Below are 26526 nucleotides of genomic sequence, written 5' to 3' on the forward strand. Positions count from 1 at the left end.
CCTGTGATTTCTAGGTCTCTGTCCTTAAGGAACAGACACACATGGGCCTGACAGGAATGACAAGCTGGTTCCCTGCAGCTTTGCAAAAAATCAAAATCTAAATGGCTATCAATAGGGAGGTGTTAGATGAATTACTCTGTATCTATACTATGAAATCCATACAAGAATTGAAAAAGCATGAACTGGCCTGGAAAAGTTCCTAAGTCACATTGCTGTTGATTTTTGGGTTTTTTGTTCTTTTGTTTGGGTTTTTTTTTTTTTTTCTGGCCAAAGCAAACTGCAAAAGACCATTTCTTTCCAGTTACGTAAAACTAAGAGTACACAGACAAAATTACATATACATGTAATAAACTGAAAAAGGTCCGGAAAACACACAATAAATCGATAACAGTTGTTATTTCTGAGCAAAGTGGGTTTCACAGGCTCAAAAAGAACTTCTTTCTCCTTTCTTGTTTAACTTTTTTAGTACAATAATGTATTAATGTAGTGTTTAATTAAATTTAAAACTAAACATAATTGTGCCGAGGAAGGAAAGGAGAATGAGAGAGAAGTCAGAAGGGAAAAAGAAAAGAAAGTTCCAACAAATCGTGGGAGGACGTGAGCCAGTTCTTGGGGTTCAAGTCCCCCCACTCCCATTTACTTACACAATCAAAGAACTGGGAAAGACTTCCGATAAGCATTCCCCAGCACTTCAACATCAGAGTGATGTTTTCTTGGTCATTATCTGCTGTTTTCCTTTATTTCTTTTTTAATCATTCTAGTGATTTTCAAAATAGGAAAAGCGCAAAGGGTCAAAGAGAAAACATGGTCTCCCACTACAAAAGGTAAAGAGATTTTTCATGCCTACATGGTCTTAAGCTTGATTTTTCTCAAGAATGTTGACCATGACAGGTAATGACTATCAGCCTCTAAAAGCTGTGGGATATGGTTCTCATTTCTCCATTAGGAAGGCCGACCCTCTCTCTTTTTTTCCGTTGTTTGTCCGGTAGCTGTGGTCCTCAAGCCTGTCTGCATAAGGGTCTCAGTGGAAACTTAAAAATACTACAGTCAGGGGCCCAGGCTGGGTGCTGCTGATACAGCAGGCCTGCAAGCCTAATGGTGAGACCACCTGGGTCTGTCTCCCATCTCTGTCACTTACTAGCTCTGTGACATTGGGAAAGTCACTAAGGCTCTCAGTGTCACCATTTTTCCATCTATAAAATGGGGCTGACCTTGTGAGGATTCAGTGCCTGCCTCTAAGTAAGTACCACCAGGAGTACTACCTGCTGCTGTTTTGATGAAGAGGATGATCATTTTGCTGACCTGGCAAGCCCCAGGAATCTGCATTCTAACTGCTGCTTCTGTGATCCATTACATTTTGAGAAACACTGTTTATACACATTCCCTCAGGTTAAAGGAAGAACAAACAGGAAACAACATTCAAGGGTAACTTGCAGCATCTAGTAAGCTTTCACTATTGGTCATCCACTAACAATACTAGATTTCACCTTCCCATATGCTTGCCGATAGAGCCACGCCCTGCACCCGTTCTGCCTGGCACCCACTGCACTATGTTAGGTACAAGCTGTGTGCACCTCCTCAAGAGGCCTGACCACACAGCCTGGTGAGCAGCTTTAAAAACTGCAAAAGGTAGTGCCTCTGAATGCAGATACCGTTCAAAATACGGAGAATTCAGTCTATCAGCACTCCCGTTACAATGTGTTAAATCAAGGGTGCCCAACCCTGGGCCACGAACTCCTACTGGTCTGTAGCTTGTAAGGAACTGAGCCACACAGCAGGAGGTGAGAAGAGGGCAAATGAACGAAGCTTCATCTGTATTTACAGCTGCTCCCCATCACTCACATTACCGCCTGAGCTCTGCCTTCCGTCAGATCAGCTGCAGCATTAGATTCTCATGAAGTACAACCCCTACTGTGAACTGCACATGCGAGTCATCTAAGTGTGCACTCTATGAGAATCTAAAGTCTGATGATCTGTCACTGTCTCCCATCACCCCTAGATAGGACCATCTACTTACAAGAAAACAAGCTCAGGGCTCTCAGTGATTCCACATTATGGCGAGTTAGATAATTATATTACACATGACAATATAATAATAATAGAAATAAAGTGTGAAATAAAGGTAAAGCATTTGAATCATCCCCAAACCATCCCCCCACCCCGGTCCATGGAAAAATGGTCTTCCATGAAACAGGTGCCTGCGCCAAAAAGGTTGGGAACCACTGTATTAAATGATCTGATAAACAAGTCTCCATTTCTTTGCTAAGGAGACTCCATTGCGTATTACGTTACATATATATAACATAAACATATATTTATTTATATTAAAATTATTATATTTTTATTTCTAACATACATAAATTATATTATATATAAATATATAATATAAATTATATAATATATAAATTATATTCAAATATGTAATATATAAATTATATTATATACAAATATATATTATATATAAAGTATATTATATATAATATATTATAAATATATAATATAAATTATATTATATAGAGTATATTAAATTATATATAAATATATAATATATATAAATTCATTGACCCTGAGGCAATCATGCCTAGACATGATTTAGTTATAAAGTATTATCAGCAAACTTCTGCATTACTATGATTCCTCGCTAAACCACTCTCATTGAGCAAGAACAGTCAAAAGCTTCAGCATGAGCATGCAGGCTCTTGTTAGAGGACTTATCAGAAATGCAGCTGCTACTGCTGTCTCAGAATTTCTGCTACCCACTTATTTGTTGTTGTTTTCCCCTATATGAATGCAGAATGCAAAAGAGTTACGGAGAAGTTTACTGGGATTCCTTGGGAGGCCAAACCCAGGTTGGGTTAACACTCAGATCTGAGGGGCCTTGGGAATGTCCTCCCAAGGGTCTCCCTCCAGTCCTTATTCCTTTACTACACAAGGCTCTTTGGTTTTAGCTTCTTGCCTTTATTCACATTCAAAGCTAAAACCCAAGGTACAACCTAACTGCCCAAAGATATGGTCAGAAATGACCAAATGAACTTTGGTACACTCTTACAACAGAATCTTATGCATCTGTTAAGGATAATACGTCCAAATAACAGAGATGTTATGCCCTAATGTTTAAGTAGGAAAAAATATAAATAATCCAATATGAGTAGTAAAATATCAATCCTGTAAATACTTTTACATGGGAAAATACGGAAATAAATAAATGATAACAATTGTTATTTCTGGATGGTGAGATTATATTTTTTTCCCGCTTTTCCACAGTTTAGACTATTTTTTGAGGCTTCTCCTATAAGCATAAGTTGCAATTCCAAAAAAAAAAACAAACAAAAAAAAACTTCACCAAAATACTGGGAGTCTCCAGTATTTAAGAGTGAACAGGACTGTGTCCCTTAAAACCCTTGAGACAAGCACTGTATTATGAGGTAGAAAGAGAGAAAACAAAGGGTGCATATTAACATCCACTCTAAGGCCCCTGAAAAGTCAGACTCACTGTATTAGTTCATTTTCACACTGCTACATAGAACTGCCCAAGACTGGGTAATTTTTAAAGGAAAGAGGTTTAATTGACTCATAGCTCAGCATGGCTGGAGAGGCCTCAGGAAACTTACAATCATGGCAAAAGGTGAAGGGGAAGCAAGGTACCTGCTTCACAAGGTGGCAGGAAGGAGAAGTGCCAAGCAAAGGGGGAAAAGCCCCTTATAAAACCATCAGGTCTTGTGAACGGCATGAGAACAGCATAGGGGAAAACCACCCCCATGATTCAATTACCTCCACCTGGTCTCCTCCCTTGACATATAGGGATTACGGGGATTACAATTCAAGAAGAGATTTGGGTGGGGACACAAAGCCAAACCCTATCACCCATTCAGAAGTCCCTCTCATGAAGGTCCACCTTAGGGCAGGGCAGGATTCTTGACCCCCCCCCCCCAAATGCCTTGGAATTTCCATCAGAAAGAGAACTCAGGACACTGTACTCGCTGGCCTATCCTTGGGTCCAGTTTGGTTAGAAGAGGCTTATCATCTTAAGCTCAAAAAGAATGTTCAGGAAATGTGTTTGTCTTGGGTATCTCTTTCCTTTGAAATATTAAGATATGACGAGGAAAGGGTGGTGATAAAGGAACTGGCAGGTCAAGAAGGAAAGAAGGCTACACACTACAGCATGAAAAAGCTCCCCTCTGCACGACCAATCGTGGAGAAGCAAACCGAAAGCCTGTCAAGCATGCGAAGGGCACCATTTATACTTCCATTACCTGAGAGATGTTGACATGCAGTACGGTGAATGCATCTTTCCATGTTAGTCCCTCCAACACAATTGTCCTCATTCTTTGTTTTTTGTTTTTGTTTTTTGAGATGGAGTCTTGCTTTGTCACCCAGACTGGAGTGCAGTGGTGCAATCTTGGCACACTGGAACCTCTGCCTCCTGCATTCAAGTGATTCTCCTGCTTCAGCCTCCCCAGTAGCTGGGATTACAGGCACCCACCACCACCCCTGGCTTTTATATTTTTAGTAGGGATGGGGTTTCATCATGTTGGCCAGGCTGGTCTTGAACTCCTGACCTAAAGTAATCTGCCTACCTCAGCCTCCCAAAGTGCTGAGATTACAGGTATGAGTCACCATGCCCAACCTGCTGTCCTCACTTAACAAATGAGGTGATGAGATCAAGAGAGGATCCATGTCTCCCCCTGCTCACATGGAAATGTGGTGGATGAGTTTCCTGAGGCTTAAGACAATAGGCATTGATTGTCTCACAGTTCTGGAGACCATAAGTCTAAGATCAAGGTGTCGGCAGGGCATGCTCCCTCCGAAGGCACTTGGGAAGAATCACTCCTTGCCGTTGCTAGACCCTGGCGGCCCTGGGTGATCCTAGGCTGGTGGCAGCATCACGCCAGCTTCTGCCACTCTTTGTGCATCACATTGGATTTGGGGCCACCCAAATTCAGTATGACTTCATCTTAATTAACTATACCTGCAAAGGGCCTAGTTCCAAACAAGGTCACATTCTGAGCTTCCACGTAGACGTGAAATTTGGGAAACATTCTGCCAGCCAGTACACTTGGATTGGGACTCGGCAGGGTGACTCCAGAGCCCACACCCGAACACTGGGCTAATGCTGCCTCCTGCGTGGCCCCACACTGTGAAGCCCTGTTGACGTATAGACGGTGTGAAATCCCCAGGGAGCTGACGATCTACATGAAACCGCAGAGAGGGAAAATCACACCACTGCGGTATCCATGTGGGCTTCTGGACGCCATGGAAATCTAAAGGGGATCGTGGCAGATAAGGGCTGGGCACCTTGAGCACAGGCAGCACCCGGACAGGTTGGGAAAAAGACCCACACTAAGGCCACAAGAGAGGTGAGAGCAGGAACAGCACATTCCTGACGGAGCATGGGGCTGGAGGGCGATGGAAAATGAGGCTGGATTAAGGAGACGTTGGAGATGCTTCCAAGACAGGCGGAGAGACTTAGATCTAATTTGGAAGGAAAGGAAAATTTTAATGAGGACCAAAATGATAAAATACAGGCATAAAGACTTCTCCAGGAGAGGTGGGCAGGGTGAGTGTGGAGCCTGGAAAAACTGAGTGTTGAAACTTGTTGACAAAATATGCTCATGTGCGTGTGTACAAATATGCAGGGGCATGGTGGTTGCCTCTTCGCTACAACATTTTAACAACCTGCCTTAGAAAATAAACCAAATATGCAGATGCTCACATACTTTCATCCCTCCTCCAGGAGAGTCCCCTTTCTCCCAGCCCCAGACACACACATACACACAAACACACACACGCACACACACCCTACTTCTCCTCCCCACCCATGTGCACCCCAGCCAAGAACTGAGTGAAAAGAAAGGTGAGAGAAAGAGAAATAAAAATGCCTGAAGCAGCAGCCAGGAGAGAAGACGGCCAAGACATCAATCACCTTTGCACTGTTCACAACAGGCTCCCCTCTGCTTGACGGCCAGGGCACAGTCTCGGGACAGCACGGGGCACTTCTCTCTCTTACATGTCACTTCCTTGTTCTAGGCAAAAAGAGACACGAGACATTTGAAATAAATATCAAACAGAATTCCCCAAATCCTAACACACCACGGAGGTTTTCACAGCCCCCCTCTTATCTTGCCTTCACTTGGCAAGAAAACGCTGTGAGAGCAAATAGGATTTTGCTGTCTCTGAAACAGAAACGCCCATCCAGGAACACAGGACTTTAGAGACCAGAGTCAGATGAGAGGAGATGAAAAGTTCCTTCTTTAAAAAGCCAGCTTCACCTAGATAACCAATTGCCAAGGGAGAAGTTCTCTCCCGCTCCTTCAGATTCTAAGGTTTCTTTTTAGTACACACTGCAGAAACGATAATATTTGTGTAAACCATATTTTGCCTGTTGGGCTACCTGGGCCAGGACTGCATTGTGAGAACAAAAATATTTTCACATGGCCGTCCAACAATCCTTAATAGTAGAGTGCATTAAAATGCAGCAATCTAAAGTTCCAACTCAAATAATGACAAAGTTGAGTATTGGATCGGCTTGGTAAAAGAAAAAATAATATTCTCCATGCCAAGCAGAGACACGGACGTCAGTGCTTTATAGCTGTGGGACAGCTGCGTTATATTAGCACTTATGCTAATGAACGTGTGGTGAACATTTGCATCTTTGGTTTTTTTCCTGAAAGGTTAGCTGTTAAAATGTTTTAAAGAAGATACAAACGTGATGGATATGCCTGTTTATATATGGATTGTATGCACCTGAACCAAAAATACTGTCTCAAAGAATTCAACAAAATGTGAGATTTACCAAGTGGCGACCACATGCTAGGTGCCGTGGCTTTCATTCTCACTAAAATTCTGTGAGGTCAGTATCATTATCCCCATTTTGCAAACAAGAAAACTGCTGCTCAGAGAAGGCAGCTGACTTTTCCAAGATTACCCAGCTTTCCAGTGGGAGGGATGGAACTCGAGATGAAGACATAAATGTGTGCACACCTATGCCCTTCCCTGGATGACAGCAAGCACTACCAGTGCCTCATTTGGGGGCAGGTTGGAGAGGAGCAACTGGCCGGCTCTGCTCACCTTGAAGTGAACCTAGAACACTCTTTGAATATGTATTAATAAAGAAGAAATCCAAACTCAGCCCTGACAACAAATTTGAGAAGATTCTCAGGTGTACCCAGTACGCCTCCATGTCACGAGACTAGGAAGATCTCACCATTTCTTGCTCAGAACCAAGGAGACACATGCGAGCCTGCAGGAGTGTGTGTGTGCATGTGCATATGCATAAGTGCCTGCGAGCTTGTGTGTGTGTACGTGTGTGTTTGCGTGCGTGCGTGCGTGTGTGTGTGTGTGTCTGTGTTGGAGTTTGGGAACCCAAGCAAAGCTCATGCACCACAGTCCAACCCCAAGGCAGTTCCAAAATAAAACGTGTCACCTTCTATGCTGCCCTGAAATTTCCTGGGAGTTCCAGAGCATAAGATGCTCCCAGGGTCTAATTCTAAAATAAATCCAGGTTGCCATCCCCTCTCCTTTCAAAGATGAGAACGTCTGTGAGTGTCAGAACCCCACTCCCTCCGACTCACAGTCCCAACTGCCTGAGAGTGAGTTCTACGGGGGAGGATTGGGCCTTGCCTTGCCCGCAGCTGTTTCCACATCAGTCCTGTTATTTCCCTGCCCTCGTGGCTTTTGCAAGGGGAACTGAGGCATAGAAATAATGAGCCACAACCGGCGTTGCTCAAACTTGTCCGCTGAATGGCACACATAGAAAACGATGCTCATTTCAGCTAAGGAACTCTGGGATGAATGTGGTGAATGTTCCTGAAACTGTCCCAGGACTTGTCCAACACCCAGAGAAAGGACATCAATCCACAGCCACCTGCACCCCACACCTGCAGGGGCTGCTGCTGCTGCTTTGTTTTCTCATTTACTGGTTGTCCTTATGATGGGAGGGTGACCTGAGTCATCCAGTCTCTCTCTCTCTCTCTCTCTCTCTCTCTCTCTCTCTCTCTCTCTCTCTCTCCTCTTTCTCTCTTTGCTTTTTTGGGATCTGTTATATGGTACATGCTCTCAAGGGACTGACCTCATTTACTCCTAAAATCCTGTGAGACAGTGACCCTCATCCTTAGCTGCACATTAGAACCCCCTGTGGGATTCTTAACAAAGACTGCCGTGGTTTCCCACCCCCTGCGGCTCAGATCTGGTTAATCTAAGGACCAGGCATGGGTATTTGTTCAAGCTCCCAGGTAATTCCAGTGTTCAGCTAGGGCTGAGAACCACTGCTGTCAGGGGAGAGTATTTCTGTGGCTGCCGGGGCTGAGCCGGGATATGGAGCTGTCCACAGTCCCTTTGTGAACAGCAGACCTATAATCTGAAGCCAAGCATGCTGGCCCCACGCTCCCCAGAACTCCTTCCCTCACCCCCTCTTCTCCATGACAATGGTGGCATCAAGGCTAACTCTAAGGCACGGCCCTTAGATTGATTTTTATAATTTTTGCTTAAACTACAAAGGTCAAACAATGTTATGGTCACCCTTCAAATTAAAGAGACATTTTTTTAAAAAAATTACTAATCTCCCCCAACTCCCACCAAAGTCATCCAGGATAACCACCAGGTATGTATGCTGCTTGGCGTTGTCGACAGACACTTCGTTTTGAAAAGCGTAGTTCTCGCAAGCTATATTTTATCCCGACTCTCCTACCCCAGGAAAATTGTGAAAGAAACTTCATTAACAGAGCTTCTGCTACCAGGACTTTATGGCTTTATGCATTCAGCAAACCTGGCTGCAGCCTTAGCCAAGGGCCACTCCCAAGCGCATCTCCTTTCTGAAGGGAAGAATCTTCAGATACAGACAGTTCAAAGCTCTCAGGGCAGTCAAAGTGAAGACACAATCTGGGATCTGATAAATAGGAAGGCACACACTCACTTAAATATAGGAACTCTTTGCTGACTTAGAAACCTGGGAGCCAGTCAAAATCCATAACAGGATCCCAAGATTCATAATAAATAGCTTGTAATTACAGTCCAGCACAAAAGTTATTCCAACCAGATGGTTTGTAGATTCACATCTGGCTTTTTTTTTTTTTTTTTTTTTTTTGGTACACACACATAGAACAAGTCTAAACCTTAGCTGTAGATTTAGTGGGATTTTCCCCCTCTTATTCCACTGGGAGTTTTTAAATATTCTATCAACGGTCACATTGGTACGGAACTGCCATATCTGATCACTGCCCTGGTGTCTGATTGGTGTGAATGTGGAGTATGTCTTTGGAATCCCAGGCCTTCCAAGAAGAAAATTTAAAAGCTCAGGGAATTGCTGGTGAGAGCCTGATTCCTCCATTTCCTTAATTGAGTCCAGCAGCTACAGAGTAAATTCAAACACAGGTTAATTAAGACCACTCCATTCGCTTTCCCAATTTTGCCAAGAGACAAAAACACTTGTCCTCGAGCCAGTAACTCTGGTGAGAAGTGACACACGCAAAGCCATGCCTTCAGGACTGCCTCACCCCTGGGCTGCCTCATCCCCACATGCACTACGTGTCACCACTGTGACTCGAGGTCAGGGCTCATTCCGTTCACATCTTCATTCAAGAAACATTTTCTAATACGGGCTCACACTTACTGAACTCGTTCTCTGCGTGTTCAGGCTCTGTGCTAAGAATCTTACGTGCATTTTTTTCACCAAAAATTCCTCATGATGGCCATCTTACAGAAGAGGGATCAAGGTTAGGAAATTTGCCCAGGGTCACCCAAGAGACAGATCTGGAATACAAATAGAGGTCTGTCATTTAAATGCCACACTTTGCTACTTCCCAGGCATTCAGGATGCAGAAGAGAACAAAATAATGTTCCTGCCCTCAGGCTGCAGGGGAGATTGGTGCCTTCCTGGTGGCTCCAGACAGGAACTGTCTTAACTAGAGCAGAGCAACTCCAGGGGCCTGTGTCATGGCCAACCACGGGAAGGTTTGCAGACACCAGCTGTTTGCTGGTAACAAAGAAAGTTGTTCCAATTTGGATAGCAACAGGGATGAGACTATCATGCCTCTGAAAGCCAGACTGGCATCCTCAAACACTTTTCCCCAAATCCCAGCTTGGGTTTGAGTCTCTCCGAATCTAAACAAGAGAAATGGTGGCAAAAATACACTCAAGGAAAAGGTCGGAATACTCTTAAAAAAAAAAAAAAAAAACCCTAACCAATGAATAAGAGCAATAAACCCCACCGCATCTTTCATTCTCAGTCTCCCGTGAGTCCCTCTTTCTAAGGTTGCCAGCCAGCGGTCTACCTGTTGTCAAAAGTGTCTGTCTGCATTACTGCCTCCTTTAAGGAAGATAGTTAACCGATTCTCTAACATTGATCAAATACATCAAAACCCAAAACGTAGCCTCTGGAGGCACATTAAATGAAGGGCCAACATGAAAAACTAAAAGGGGGGCATAGGGAGTAAAACATTTTTTAAAAATCAACATGACTGGCAACAAAGCTCTATAAGGATGTGAGCCAAACCACAGCTCCTGCCGCAAGCCAAGTTCAAACAGGATTCCGGCAGTCAGCTTGCTGTGTCTGAGATCTGCCACGAGATGGCAGCACAGAGTGCCCGGTCTCAGGAATTGCAGCCCTGAGACCGCCAGCGCCGCCTTGGGAGTATTTCCCAGTGTCTGGTGGCGAGGGACATGAACTTTCCCATGAGCATAGGGCGGAGGTGTAGAGAGAAGATAGCAGAGCACCGCCGTGAAACGTTCCTGTGTGCTTTCCTCGACCAGAAAAACACGCTTTTGAGATGCTTCTGTTCTATTCCAAGCCCCAATGTCTTGAACGTATTTTTTTTTCAAAGATTCTTCCAGAACCAATCCTATTATGGAATACGAAAAGTATTCTTTGACCTTTCATTTATAATAAAAAATAATCAAAATCTGAAGAGGAAAATACAGCAGCTAGTATGATGAGGGTAGTGGAGGGAGACGTGTCTGCTGGCAGATCCTTTATTTTTAGACTATGAAACACCATCACAAATCTCTCGAAATAAGAGTGCAAATGAAAAGACCTCGTGCCTGCCTGCTGATCGTCCATTTGGTCAGCCATGCTGTGAAGGTGGCAGATTCACACAAGACCCTTCCCCTAGATGATGGCATTATTTTCCCTCCATCCCTGTCTCTGATGACAGCAAAGCCTGCCTGGGAAGCAAACAGCTGTCATTTGGCAAACTAGCAAATTCAAAGTGACAGATCCTTTTTCAGGAAACCAAGAAGGCTGTGAGGTTGTGGTATTTTTTTCTGCCCGAGTGAACAATACTCAATATGTCAATGAAGCACATGGGCCAGGAAGCGGCAGAGTCCCGTTATTCCATCGTGGTAGTCTTTTTTGGGGAAGAGCTTACAGATTTTGCTACCTTCAAGAATTCTCCACCAAAATACAAATATCCCTGGGGATAGACCCACATTCATCCCAAATAGCCAATTTCTTGGGATAGATGCCCCACCCTGGCGACTCTGAGAGGAAAAGTTGCTTAGCAATGGAGGCTTCAAAGCTGAAAAACAAAGCCTTGGCACATGTATCACTATACTCAGTGCTGCGGGAGAGAGGCAGAAATCATGCAGCAAGGTTCCTAGTCTCCAGAAACCTACAAGCTCTTGGGGAAAATAAGACAACAGACATCAGCAGATCACACAAACACTACGGTGTGACTTCTGGCACAGTGAGAAGCACGAAAGAGAACTTCACCTTGATTCAAAAGCCATCATCGTTGCTGAGCACAAATAGGACACTTTGATGCTTACTCAAATTTTTATTATCAGAGAATTTACACAATGGTGTTCCATGTGGAGAGTCTCAAGATGGCTCAAATAGGAATTTGTTGTTAGGAATATGGATGTCTTGTTTCAAGTGTCCCAAGGAGGAGGGAGCAGGGGAAGCTGATCCCACATCAGCGTGTATATTCTCATTGGAATTTCTAGTCTCTCTATGTATGAAGTCAAAGAGATCAACTTCCCTTGAAGTATCCCCATTGTAACCCAATTCCAGATCTCAAAGAGCCAAAGGAAAATTTTTAGCACTTTTGAACACAGGTCACGATTTCTCCCAGGCACTATTATACCACTTCTCATAAACAGAAGAATAATACTTCAGGTTTACATAGCACTTTCTTCTAAAGATCTCTGTAGACATTATTTCATTAATCCTCACAGGTTTATTAAGATTTGCAGATGGAGAAATGGCACACAATGAGGCTGTCTCAGATCCCTCAAAGAGGCAGCTAGCAGTGAACCCAGGAACAGAACCCAATTCCCAGCCTGGCTTATGGGACCAGCTGGGAAGGTTAGTTTGTAAGGCGCACAGCACTAAAATGTACAGGAGTGTCATATCCAAATTAGGTTAGCTCCAATAAGCTGTTGAGATTTTAGAAATAGACTAGTATGTAAGTTAAGCTAGTCTGCAGATTTTCTGGACAGGCCACCTGGTACGAGGTAACCTATGAAAGGTGCCATGGAAGGAAGGGATTACCCAGGACTTGGGCAAGCAGACCAGACTTAAAGCCTTCAAGGTTCTAGAATGAAGAGATGGAAACAAAAGCTGAAAAAAGAAGTGTGTTGGCAGCAACCAAAGACCCAAAGGGGCCAGATTTCATTGCTTTTCTTTGAGACAGGGTCTTGCTCCATCACCCAGGTTGGAATGCAGTGGCACAATCATGGCTCACTGCAGCCTCAACCTCCCAAAGTCAAACGATCTCCCATCTCAGCCTCCAGAAGTAGCTGGGACTACAGGAATGCAACACCACTCCTGGCTAATTTATTTTTATTTTTATTTATTTGTAGAGACAAGGCCTCACTATGTTTCCCAGTCTGGTCTCAAACTCCTGGGTTCAAGCGATCCTCCACCTCAGCCTCCCAAAGTGCTGGGATTATAGCTGTGAGCCACTGCACCCAGTGAGATTTCACTGTTTATCAGCAGTTCTGATCATTGGAAATGGTAAAATGAAGTGATGACCTCTCTAGAACATTCGGTCAGGGGAAATCCTGAGCAAGTGAGCATGAACTCACAGAGGAGAGAATGCAAGCTTGTACCTGCTCCAGCCTGTCCCCTTTGGACAAAATCTGTTCTCAGTCTCTCGGAAAATAATAATGGAGCATGGGTAGGGGGGCCCTGAGATAGCCCAGTGGTTGCCAATGGCAGTATTAAAATTGATTGATAATTTATTACTTTAATTAAGCTTTTGCTTGTTCATTCTTCATTACTGATAGTAAAATTGACTTCCTTATAACTCTTACATAGAAATATCTGGAAGAAAAAAATAAAAGGCAGTTTGGTCAGCCACAAACCGTAAGTGTACAAGTCCAAGGCTCTGGGTCATGTCTCTCAACTCAACAGAACTTGGGAAAAAAATAGAAAGAAAACATGAAGAAATCCATTTCTAAGATGAAGAACATGAAGCTGAAAGGGAAAAGGACCCAAACTCCCCAGATGAAATAAGTGGTTTCCTCCAAGACTTCTTTCCCAACTGAGTTTAGTCCAAGAGATGGGAGGTGTCAACTGTAGCCTTTGCACAATATACCTCACGCCTTTAACATAAAGCGGCATTTCCAGACCTTTCTGCAACCCCAACCTCCACTGCTTTTGCAAATCCCTTCCATAGTCAGGGCCACAAACAAAGCTGATCCATCTCTAACCAAACAATGAAGTAACATACTGTTTTCCAGGCAGGTTGCTGAACTATTAAGAAGAATAACACCTGACATTTATAGAAAATCTATTATATGCCCCTCCATGCTGAATATGTTTTGTGTATTTTGTCATTTAACCCTTGCAAACAAGCCTGAAGAAGGTACTGATTTACCTCCCACCCCATCTTACAGGTAAGTAAACTGAGGCACGGAGAGGTTAAATGGCTCACCCAGGTTTACATAGCTGGCCAGGGCAGAGGTTCAAACCCAGGACTCTGATATCAAATCCTATGATTTCATCACTATGCTATACAGCTTCATTTAGAGGCTAAGTGAGCCACCTTCCCCTTGCAGCTAAGAATTTAAATGTTTGCCTTTGTTAAGCACCCCATTCTCAGACCTTTATAAACCTTGGTGCTTTACGGTTGCATTTTGAACACACAAGTAAAAATAGTGCCTTTTAGGAAAGACAGATTAAGTCTCTGACTTAAAAACTCAAAACAAGTCCCAGTCTCTGAGTGCCTGGTCCTTTGCAAGGCTGACCAAAACCTGGACCCGAACCTGCCCAGTTCTCTCATTTCTTCTTTGATTTGAGCAGAAGGGTGTACTCTCCTGGGAGACTTGCAGCATCTCACGGCCGTAATTTTGGAGACTTAATGTTAAACTGTCTTGCAAGAACATCACGCAATTCATTGCACTCCATCTGGGAGTGTTATTCTTTTTCCCTCCCGTCTAGGCTCAACGAGTCTTTACCCCAGAGACCCAGGCCCTGGCAAAACCGCCTCCTCCAGCCCAGCTCACAGTGCAAACCCCGAACAAAGCTGCCCTTGAAGCCCAGCCATTTAAAAAGACTTTATGAAGCCCACTGGGGCCCCCCGATTATTTTGCAACAAGTCATATCCCATGAAGAAATTCACTTCTCTGCAACACAAAACAGAGGGAGATTAAAGAAAAAGGCAAGGGGGTGGAGGAAAGAAGTAAGACCCCCTGCGGTTCTGTCTGGCCAGAATCGTGTCTTTTAGTACCCATATCCCCTACAAAGACGATGTTCTGATGATATATGGCCCTAATACATCACTAAATGACAGTGTTCTCCTGATCCCATACCTTGAAAATATGACACGTGCCAGCAGAGGCAATGGGGGATTAATAAGGAGGCCCTTTTGATATTTATGTTACCTAACATTTCCATTTTTTTAATGGGTTTTAGTTTGTTGGAGGGATTGTTTTGGGTCCTATTCTGTTTAAGGGTTTAGGTCTGGCTCTTTTTTTTTTTTTTTTTTTTTTGGCTTTTTCAAGAAACTCACAGAACAAAGAAACACAGTCCATTAGAGTGTCCCGGCTGCTCAAGTAGAAGTCTGATTTAAAACAGGGCAGTGTCAAACGGCTCCTCATTCTGTTTAATCATATTTTGAAATAGAACCAAAACATTAGGGATGGCAGAACACAAAAAAACAACCACCAAATAAAAATAGTAGCCCAAAAGAGAGTAGCACTGCCTGCTTTTTATTTAGACTGCACGTCGTATAAGCAAAGGGTCTGCTGGCAACAGCACATTGGTGTAACAGGAATGGAGGGAACACACAGAGCCAGGGATCAAGCCCCACGGGCCCTGCCACAGACGCAGCTCTGCCACCGTGCTCAGTTCCCAAGAGCAAACCAAAAAACCAACAGGGAGGTGGCATCTCACTCTGCCAGGTGTGTGAACCGAGAGGGATCATGGTGGCGTCCTGCCTTTGTTTGGCCCAAATGCCTCAGTCAACCCTTCTCTCTTCCTAACAGAAGGGACTCCAACAGCTGGGATGTGGGATGGGGTGGGTGCTGCAGAGAACACTTCCAAAAAACTCCTGGGAAGAATTTGCAGGCCAGGGGTGAGGGAGAAGGAAGCCCTGCAAAGCAGTGCGGCTTTACACGCAGGAGGCCCGGCTGCCTCTTCAACACCTCTGGTTATTTTACACTGCTGGGCGCCCTTCAGCACATGACGAATAATAAATCTGCTTCTTCCTCTGCCCAAAAGGAAAACAGAAAAGAAAGGGGCGATGAAATTCTATGAATACTTTTATACCTTTCTGGTGAGTTCTTTTGAAGTAGGTAGAAGATGACAAACCACATTTTCGGGGTCCAACTCCAAGTACCTGTAGGATCCGGGGCTCAGAAGGCATTAGTGGGGCTTTCCAGTCCCAGAGGGACAGTGCAGAATCTTCTGGCCAGGTTGGTGGGGGTTTTGGAGAGAGTGGGGAGTGGGAGTAAAGAGTTTAAAAGTGGTAATAAAATTAGGTAACTCCATAGGAAAGCGTGAGACCTGACATTAAAGAAGGTGATAGCTGGAGATATTATTTTGACAGCCCCTTTCTTGACTTACTGCAATATAGGAAGTTGGGCTGTCTGGTATCAAAAGACAGATGACTCAATGGGCCTTTTAAATATGCACAGAAGGCCGGGCGTGGTAGCTCATGCCTGTACTCCCAGCACTTTGGGTGGCCGAGGAAGGCGGATCACAAGGTCAGGAGTTCGAGACCATCCTGGCTAACACGGTGAAACCCCGTCTTTACCAAAAGTACAAAAAATTAGCCGGGCGTGGTGGCGGGTGCCTGTAGTCCCAGCTACTAGGGAGGCTGAAGCAGGAGAATGGCGTGAATCTGGGAGGCGGAGCTTGCAGTGAGCCGAGATGGCGCCACTACACTCCAGCCTGGAAGACAGAGTGAGACTCCGTCTCAAAAAAACAAACAAAAAAAAATTAAATGTGCACAGAAATGACTCTGTCAAGGGTAGAAGAAGAGTGAGCACGTACAAAACACAGAAACCAAATGTCTTAGATTCCCTTGGCAATTGGTGGTGGCAAAACCACTTCTTTGTGAGGCCAGCCCTGGAAGGTTGTCACTCTTGTCACAAGTCAGCACATGTCTCCTTCCTGGATCACGTACCTACAGTGAACCCACCAGGTCCTCAGGTGTCCCTCATTCCTGTGGGTCAACAACAAGCCACAGAGCCAATGAAACAGATTTTTCATGGATTGCCCCGTGAAAGCCCGCGTGCTGTTAGGAGTTACAAAAATACTTGATGTTGACAAGTAAATGGAGCTGACATCCATGGGAATAGGCAGGGCGGAGGAGCCGCTCACAGCCCATCTGTCATTTTGACAAAGTAACTTTCTGGTCACCAGTGAGACACTCTTAAAGACATCTGCACAATTGACCCCAACCACCGGCAATCACAGAGCCTTTCAAAGGTACCCCAGGGACGAAAAGCCAATCAGCTTTAGAGCTGGATCCTGTAGTCCTCCCTCCGGGTAACAGTAAGAACAGGGTGACACCTCAGTTGCTGGAAAGATCTCTGCTCCCAGGTTGTATTTATATTGGTGCCAACTACAGAGGTTGTCCAGTTAGCCCAAGTAACGTCAGGTAGGGAAGCAAGAGAATAGGAGCTCTCTAGCTGGCTAGAAGTTTGCAGAACTGAATATGTCAGCCTCGGACAGCATCCCCCATATGAAGGCAATTCTGTGAGCTAAGGTTTGTCTGACTCATTCACGAAGGCCATTAGCACTGTGTTCTCTTCACCAAAGCTTTCCCAAGGGTCACATGCAGATGTCAGAAGAACACTGGAGAAGCCACAGATTTATTTCCTTGGTTTAGAATGTAATTTTAATCCACTAGTGTCCATTTGCAAACTCATTAAACCATCAAAGAAAGCCAGATTTGCAAATAATCCCTTTCTGAGATTAAGGTGTTATAAAGAAACGAGAGTGGTCAATTACACACAAAACATTATCAACATAAACGTTGCTGAAGGGATTCACAGCATGTGCCCATTTTTAAAAGGAAAATATCAACCATAATTAGAATCCTTAATCATTAATTTTAACAAGCGTTCCATCAAAAAACAGCTTCCAGAAGCTTTCACATATCTAAAATAAGGCAAAAGTATCTGCAGAAAAACAAACGGCTATTAGAAACATGTGGCATTGGGGCTATAAACTTGGATTTTTCTGCAGGTTAATCACTGCAGATTTCAGATCTATCTGACCAAAAATCCACAAATCTGTTTAACTAATATTTTTGAGCCCCTGCGGCAGGCCAGGCACTATGCCAGGTTTTGATGGGAACAGAAAATATGAATCAGACACATCTTCTGCCCTAGAAGAGCTTACAATCCAAGAGGGAGAGAGACTAAAGCATAAACACAGCACAGGCACCTCCCATGTTGCAACACGAGGGGCAAGAAGTGCCGGTTACCAGCTCAGAGAAGCTCAGAAGTGAGGTGGGAACAGTTAGTTTTGACCAAATTCCACTGCCACAAACTCCTAAAAATCATCCAAAGTCTCTTGGTTCTTTAGACACTACGTGGCCCACTGAAATGAGCCTTTACAAAGTTATGTTATACAATTATCTCACTGAGACAGAATTTGACCTACATCTGTCAGCATTTTGGAACTGACAATTCACAAATGAATCTTCTTCTATGATGACATTCCAGTGCACTCCAAGTGAAGTGTAGCAACCTCACTTGGTATTTTTGAGTAGAACAGTTTGTTTCACATATATCACAGGAAAATAAGGGGTGCTTATCTTGTGCCATGATTTTCTTGCTCTATGAAACTGTAATATTTAACATACTTTGCTAGTCTTTCATCTATGTTTTAGGTAAAATATAAAACATAACATACTGGAATTTAACTTACATTCTAAAACTAATAATTACCACGCTGCCAAGTCCACCATGAGTGGTAATATCTATTTTTCAAAAACGGTTTTCTATAGGAAAGAATTTTATTCTAGAATGATATTGCTCATTGCACAGTTTTGTTATGATAGCATTAGTGCTCATTGGAGACAACTTTTCATCTTTCAGTGGATTTGTTTAGTTTTCGCACCATCAAACATGATACCCACAATAATGTAAGCTACGAAAAGGGCAAGTCATCGTGACAGAAGAAGCAAAGTTTGGAGTAGAAAGAAAAGTTCATCATTTATTTTGGGGAAGAGAAATAGTTAGATCTTCCAATTGCCAAATCAAAAAATTAAACTCAGTGGCACAGATGAATTCGCCCAACAAATATGCTCTGAATGAGCCCAGCATTGTCCCAGGTATGGAGGGTATAAATGAACATGGGAGGGCCGTGTCCTCACAGAACTGACGTTCCAGCAGCAGGATCTCACGGGCACTGCAGAGGGCTCTGAGAAAATGAAGCGGGACAAGGGAACAGAATGACAAGGTGTGAGGCTGTTGGGGACAGTGATCAGAAAAAGACCCTTTAGGCTGGGTGCAGTGGCTCACCCCTGTAATCCCAGCACTTTGGGAGGCAGAGGCAGGTGGATCACCTGAGGTTAGGAGTTCAAGACCAGCCTGGGCAACATGGTGAAACCCCGTCTCTACTGAAAATACAAAAATTAGCTGGTGGCGTGTGCCTGTAATCCCAGCTACTCGGGAGGCTGAGGCAGGAGAATCACTTGAGCCCGGGAGGCAGAGGTTGCAGTGAGTCAAGATTGTGCCATTGCACTCCAGCCTGGATGACAGAGCAAGACTCCGTCTCAAAAAAAAAAAAAAAAAAAAGGAAAAGACCCTCTAATAAGAAGACATTTACTCCTATACCTCGGTGGAGAATACGTAAATATATTGGATATGTGTGCTCCAGGCACAGGAAAGAACAAAACCCCAGTGGAGAGGGGGTTAGGTATCCTGTAGGAGTGAGGAGGAGCCCAGTGCGCAGCTGGAGCACAGTGAGAGGGGAGGGTGCTTTGTGAGCTGAGGCCAAGATAGCGTCTGGAGCCGCACCGTGCAGGTCTGTGTAGGCCATGGTTACTCTTCAAACTGGATTCTGGGTGAGATGAGAAGCCACGGGAAGATTTTGCTCAAGTAAGTCAAATAATTTGTATACTTTCAAATGGTCACTGCTTGATAACATATTGTCCGAAGTCAACAGCAGTAACAGGTAGTTAGAAATAATCCAACATATTTTCAAGACTATACTGACAAGAGCTGCTAATGAATTGAACCTGGGATGCAAGAGAAAGAGGAATCCAGGACCCCATGGTTGATGGATGGCCTAAAAAATGGATCCATGCAGCTGATGTCACTGGCTGGAACAAACTAAGTTTAAGGAGTGGTGACAAAGGAGAGCTCATTCAGGCCATTTTCAGTTTGAGATGCCTACTCAACATCCACGTGGAGACACCAGGTAGACATGTGGACAGATGCAGCTGGACTGGAGGTGGGGTGTGGGAACATAAATGTGGAAACTATCAGCATACCGGTGGTTTTGGGCCATGGATCGGTATAAAATTGCTTAGGGTATGAATATAAACAGAGAAAACGTCTTGGCTGAATCCTGGGACCCTCCAATATTTAAAGTTTGAAAAGATAAGGAAGATCCACCAAAAAGAAAAATAAGCCAATAAAACAGAATTCTTATAAGTCCATCACACAAACGCTGAGAGAGCGCCGTATGTATGAGTCCTTACCCACAAAGACACACAAATGTGTGCATAGACAACTGTAAGTTACCCTAGCTGTGATCATTACATTAATTCAGTGACCACCAGAGGTCACCTTCTATCAGCACCTGCCACTCTGCCAGGTGTTTTAGCAACCAAGATACCCCAGGATGGGAGGGTTGCTACCCACTATTTGAGGCTCACAAGAGAGGCTGCCTAGACCACTGCTGCCCACTCCTTACTCCCACTACTACTAATTATCACACCTGCCAACCTGCATCTCAGAGGAAAACTGATTTGATTTAAGTTTAGGAAAATTCTGGTTGGCTAGAAGAGCTAAGAATTCCAGGGAAAAGGTCTAGGACCAATGTTCCCACCCAAGAGGGCACAAACCCACTACAGCTTAGTGACCAAAGGCTGGGTGAGTATTGCAGATGGGCGTGTGTGGCAGGTGGGGGGAGGGGGCGGGGACATTAAACACTTGGTAGTAATAGAAAGAAAGGGAGACAGAAAATATCTCAACTTAAGTTTTTCTTCTCTGTTATACGGAGTCCTGAAGCCATAGCCTGGAAGTGAACAGAGTCCAGTCAGAGGCCTCTTTTAATGTCTCATGCCAAAAAATATGGCTCAATGCTGGGACCATGATACTCATCTACAGCAGGGTGACTAGGATCCAGGATCTAGGGAAGAGTCTACACATACAGGCAGGCACTGGCCAAGAAGTAGAGAAGCCAAGACCCCACAACCATCTTGGGACTCACTCTGGAAGCGAGTATGAGACAGAGGTCAGTGGAGAAACAAGCTAGCAATGTGTTGCAATTTTGGGATTAGTACTCCTCTCTGTACTTTCCACATAAGATTTCCTTCCCACATATTAGAAGGCTGTTAAAGTCTCCCCTGGGCATCATCTTCACCAGGCTAAATTATATCAGCACATCATCATTAGTAAAAAAAATATTTACTAACCCCCACCTGAACACTTGACACTGCTCCAAGCTGGCCCGTTAGCTCACCCCAGCAATCCTTCTCTTGAGCCTTTGATCAAGATCACAGATGGGTCTCCACCAGCTGTCCACCAGATCATCCAGTTTTGCCTAGAGAGCAGTTCCACGTGGCACACTGAGAGGTGTCCAAGGGAGAGAATACAGTCATGGGTTCTTAGTTTCTGTTTCTGGTTGGGCCAGTAAAGCCCCTTCCTCATCCCTCTTTTCTGCTTATCACTAGAGACGGAAACTAAAAACCACGACCTCGGGATTCTAAAAGCCTAACACAAAACAAAACAGAACAACAACAAAATAAGGTGAGTTGGACAAGCTCGTCCCTACAAATGTCTGAGCCATGCTGCGTGGAGGAGGAACAGCCAGCCCACTGTAATGCCTTTTGTACATTTCAGTATCGGGCTGAACTCAAGAATTAAAAGCTGAGACTGAGAAAAACTAGACACGAAACTTGGGGAATGGTGACATCATGGAATTTCTGCGCTAATGACAAAGAAAGAAAATAACATGGTAAAAAATAATAAGGATGGAGATGAATCCCTGGAACAATGGAATGCCAGGCTAATTTAAAAAAAAAAAAAAAAGGTTTAAAGGATTCCCATTTAAAGTATGGGAAATTGTCCAGCAACATGACCAGAATTCCGTGAAGGTGATGGGAATCAGAGCCTGGTCAACTTGACTTTACACTCTCCCTCAGCAGGGAAAGAAAGGTGTGGGCACAAACAGGTCAGCAAAAGGGAGAGAAGAAAACTAAGATTTCCCAGAATGGCTTTATTCTGCGCAAGGAAGAAACCTGCTGGCTCTAAGTTGCCAGCTGAAGGAAACAGCTTCTTGCAGAGGTTTTGAGGAGTCACTTTGGGGTGAAGTGGGGAGCTGGATCCCGCTTCACCTGGCCCTCAACTCTGCGTTGTTTGCGGCTGGTTCCTCCAGATGCGGCTGGATCCCACTAGGTCAGTCATAAAACCCTGGGTTTTGTGTCAGATTGCTCCATCTAGTTGGCTCATGCTGAAGAAGCAACAAACATAACGTCATGTCAGCTTCGTCCTGCAGCTGCTACCCATCCCAGAAAGACCACAGGAAACAGAGTGTATCCCTGTGGGAATCTATCCCATGAAGAGACTGGCAGCAGCCCAGCGGGTCAGCCTCTCCCACCCAAAGGCGCCAGGCAGGACCTTACCTAACTGGACTGCAAGGACTGTTAAAACATAATCCCCAGGGAAGCTATTTGCTGGGTCTCTCTCACTGACCCCAGGGGGTATTCTCTCAACCCTTGTGGTTAGGTGACATTCTCTGAAAGAGAGCTCTGCGGAGTCTGCCCCGGATGGGACAGGAATCTGGTACTTGAATTGCAGTTCCAACTCTCGCTGATTGTGGTGGGACTTTCGCCTTGCTTTTCCTTTTCTGAGCCTTAATGAGCTCAACTATGAAACTGGTTTCTTAAGAATGCCGGCCCTACCTCACAGGCTGTCTTTGAGGAAAATGAACTTTGGACTGTCCCCAGCTTATGAATAGTGTTTGTTCGCAAAATATCTATTAAGATTTAAAGTCTGCAAGGCGCTGTTCTAGATGTTTTGATCATGAGAAAAATTAGATGCTATTCCTACCCTGAAGAAGCTTCAAGTCCAGTAGAAGAGAAAGTCATGTAACTAGTTAATAAAAATGTAGAGGAGAGAGGAGTAAGGGTTATAATAAAAAGTGACCAATATAAAGTCTTCAAGGAACAAGTGAGTTCATTCTGATTGGGTGACTAAAGGAGGTTTGATAAAGATGACATGAGTAGGAAAAGAACACTTCAATAAAGATAGCTAATGTGCAAGAAAATTGTGTAAAAGTTCCACGAAAGCAACATTATGTAAACGATAGTTGATCTATTATCAAGTTTTATACCAATAACAGAATTTCAACTGTACCTAACCAAGATTTAAATATAAACATATGTTTATGTTTATATTCATATACCCTTCTCTTTCCATTACATGTCAGGTGGAAAGAGTGCTTCAAAAATTGGCCCCTGCATAAAAGTCACGGGAAGGGTTTATTAAAAATGGAGCTTTCTGGCCAGGCACAGTGGCTCATGCCTGTAATCCCAGCACTTTGGGAGGTTGAGGCGGACAGATCACAAGGTCTGGAGCTTGAGACCAGCCTGACCAATGTGGTGAAACCCCGTCTCTACTAAAAATACAAAAATTAGCCAGGCATGGTGGCACGCATCTGTAATCCCAGCTTCTCAGGAGGCTGAGGCAGGAGTATCACTTGAACCTGGGAGATGGAGGTTGCAATGAGCTGAGACCACACCACTGCACTCCAGCCTGGGTCATAGAGCAAGACTCCATCTCAAACAAACAAAAAAATGGAGCTTCCCTGGTCTGCATAGGAGCCAGCCAGACCTACTCCATCAGGATCTCTGGACCAGGACACAGGAAATCTGCATTTTTTAGCAAATTCCCTGGTGGTTCTTACACATATTAAAATCTGAGAGCCACCACTGCTGGGCCCCTGGTAGGAGAACAGACGAAGCTGAAGGCAAAATTCTAACCACTGACTTGTTAACGACCTACAACTGTGTGAGAGAAGACAAGTAGCCAAACTGAAGTGTGTGAGGGAAGAAGGGGCAGAGGCCCAGGGAAGGGAACACATCGGGCAACAGAATTGCATACCCCTTGTCACTAGTGTTCAGGCTTCATTCTATGGGCTCCCCGCACATATATACAAGTATCAGTTTCATCACACATTAATTCACACTTTCATCTAAGATTCTAATGACAGAGGGTAGTTTCCAAACTAAAACCATTATCCAAATGTTATATAAATACACACACACATACGTATATATATGTATATATATGTGTGTGTGTGTGTGTGTGTGTGTACACAGATACATAACCCTATAAAATCTAGCACAGTCAAGGACTAACAGGTTGCTCTGACTAATCGAATATTTCAAACAAGAGTTAATATCTCTGGCTTGCATAAGTTAATCAATTTTCAAAGAACTTTAAAGCAATAAAAGACATCTAACTTCAAAACTATCTCAACCATAATTTAATCCCCTTCTGTTCATGTAAGAAGCCTTGCTCCTGTCTTGCAGTGCCTCAGGATATTATTAACATAAATGCTCAATAAATGTGTGCTGAGTTTAATGACCATCAATCAATCATTTGCCTACTCCAGTCCTGCAATGCCATTCCCACATTTCCTGCAGAGCCCCTACCATGTGCTCCCCACCTAAGCTGGGTGCTGCTTCTCCCCTCCCTCCCCCACTGCCCCACCACCCTCAGAGGGGTCTTGAGGATATACAGAAGAGCCCATTAATTCAGAGTTGGAGGTTCACAGATTGAGAGGCATTTTACTATGCCGCCACATTTTGGCTTTAGTTTATGAACCCAGTGCAAATTCACTGAATTTAAATATCCCCTCATTCAGCTACGTTGCAATAACCTGGAGGATAATGTATCCCTTGCAATAACCTAGAGGATAAATATCTCTCTTGCAAAAGTCTAAACGTCCTCAAAGCATACATTAGGTTGAACCACATAAAACTGCTGCTCCTATAGGTCAACGTCAGACAACTACCAAAAATTTCGTAACTCCAAAATCTGGGGACTCCAGATTTCTATAACATGACCCTTTAGCATGCAAAGTAACTTAAGAAAATTTTTTTTTGCCCTTGGTCAGTATATGGTTTACATGAAACAGAAAAAAATTCACAGTTTTTAACAATTCCCCTACACACACATGCACCCATGGATGAAAAGGAAGCAACGCCATCTGGTACATGCATTTCCAGCACATCCCAGCAGGGAGAGAAAAGGGCTGGTTCCTCCAACAGAAGCCACCCCAGACTAATGAGATGCACAAAAAGGGTAGATTCCTGCCCCCTTCCCTGACAGCCAGCTCTTCCACAACTTCTGATCTGAGTCACCTCTAAGAGACAAGGAATTTCATCCTGGTCCTCATCTATGTGCTAATGGAGCTGCAGCTAGCTGACCTCTGGTAGGTCCCACTGGGCATCAGAATCATTGTTTCACATGTGCTTGAAAACAGGAAATTACCACAACTCAAGCCTAATGGGCCCCATTCCCCTCAAGGGGCATAAACACAAGCCCATGGCAAGACCTTAACTGTTTTGGCATAGTGGCTCCCAAGTGGGAGAATATCTGCTTCATCTTTCATGTTCTCTCATTCAGGAAAATAGTGTTCTCCCGAGACCAAAAAAAACACGGCTATGTGAATGTCTTGATGCTACTGCTTTTACACCATAAATCCACAAAGCTGGAGAGACCCAGCAGGCTGCGGGTGTCTCTGGAATTCATGAATTTCTGGGCGGTAAAGGAACAGAATGAGGCAGGCTTTACTGGAGGCAGAAGCTGCAAACCCCACAGGCCACTGATGCAGAGCAGCCTCTGCCCTCTGAGAAAAGTGGGAGCAATTTTAGTATCTTGGCACAAATGGCTCTGTTCAATTAGAAAATAATGGAAACTGAATCCCCCAGCATCTTTTAATAAGACCTGGAGCAATCAACATGGCGAAGAATGAAAATGTCATTCATTAATGTTACTGCTGCAGTCCATAGACATGCCTCAAAGAAGAACCTCAGAAAATAGGTTTTTAAAAGGAGAAAGGGGGAAGCAATTAAGATCAAGATGCTGGCCAGGTGTGGTGGCTCACTCATGTAATCCCAGCACTTTGGGAGGCCAAGGCAGGAGGATCGCTTGAGGCCGGGAGTTTGAGACCAGCCCTGGTGATAGTGAGACCCTGTCTCTACAAAAATAAATAAATAAATAAATAAATAAATAAATAAATAAAATAAAATAAAATAAAAGATGCTAAAAATGTCTCTTACAGAGGCCCAAAGAAATGGAAGAGCAGCTTCGAGTTTTCATACCTCCTTTCCATGGGACAAGCTGTCCCTACTAGAAATAACCTTCCTGAGGTCACCCACAGTCAAAGAGGCCAGCAGTGCCACCAGAGTGGCCAGCTGATCACACAGCGTCTGAAACTAAAGTGCTTGGCCTATGCCGACAGCATTAGCAACCATGAAAAACTGTCTGGTCAAATACTATATATGTGACTAAGAATACAAGAGATGTTTTGGAAAGGCGTGTTTTTGTAAGTTAAAACGGGATGATCATTATCTTCATTATTTGTATTCCATCCTTCTCTTTGAAGTGACTCTGGGTACCATCACTTATCTGCAGATCCTCGCTCAGAGTCCTGTTACGTCTATTCCCTTGAAGCAGGGCATTTGGGGGACATGCTGTGGTCAGTGAAGATGCCACCCATCCCGCCCTCTCATTTTCTCTTGCTGAGTTACCTGCGTGAAACCTTAAAATTGCCCGTCAGTTTACAGATCTTTGAACTGCTCATTTGGCAGACGTAGGTTAGTACCACCCATTACCTAACATTAAAAAAAAAGAAAGAAAGAAAGAAAGCTCATTACACTACACGACATGTAC

At 44.1% G+C, this 26526-nt stretch overlaps 1 protein-coding gene and 1 pseudogene across 10 annotated transcripts in view; both read right to left on the bottom strand.

Annotated features, from left to right (window-relative positions):
- BMPER (BMP binding endothelial regulator) overlaps nucleotides 1-26526 on the bottom strand; it is a 247035-nt gene that overhangs the window by 208162 nt on the left and 12347 nt on the right. For 7 of the 10 annotated variants that reach the window (XR_012432543.1, XM_074035245.1, XM_074035243.1 and 4 more), the window contains exon 3: nucleotides 5924-6023. The exons of the other annotated variants lie outside the window; for them this stretch is intronic. Coding sequence is in view for 4 of the 7 variants with exons in the window: in XM_005549818.4 (XP_005549875.2) it covers nucleotides 5924-6023 (100 nt within the window). In the remaining 3 variants the exon portion in view is untranslated. The remainder of the gene's footprint in view (nucleotides 1-5923; nucleotides 6024-26526) is intronic. 10 annotated transcript variants of the gene reach the window in all.
- Nucleotides 10294-15753, bottom strand: LOC135969765 (uncharacterized; annotated as a pseudogene).

Source organism: Macaca fascicularis, chromosome 3, assembly GCF_037993035.2.
Source record: "Macaca fascicularis isolate 582-1 chromosome 3, T2T-MFA8v1.1".
Lineage (NCBI taxonomy): Eukaryota > Metazoa > Chordata > Mammalia > Primates > Cercopithecidae > Macaca > Macaca fascicularis.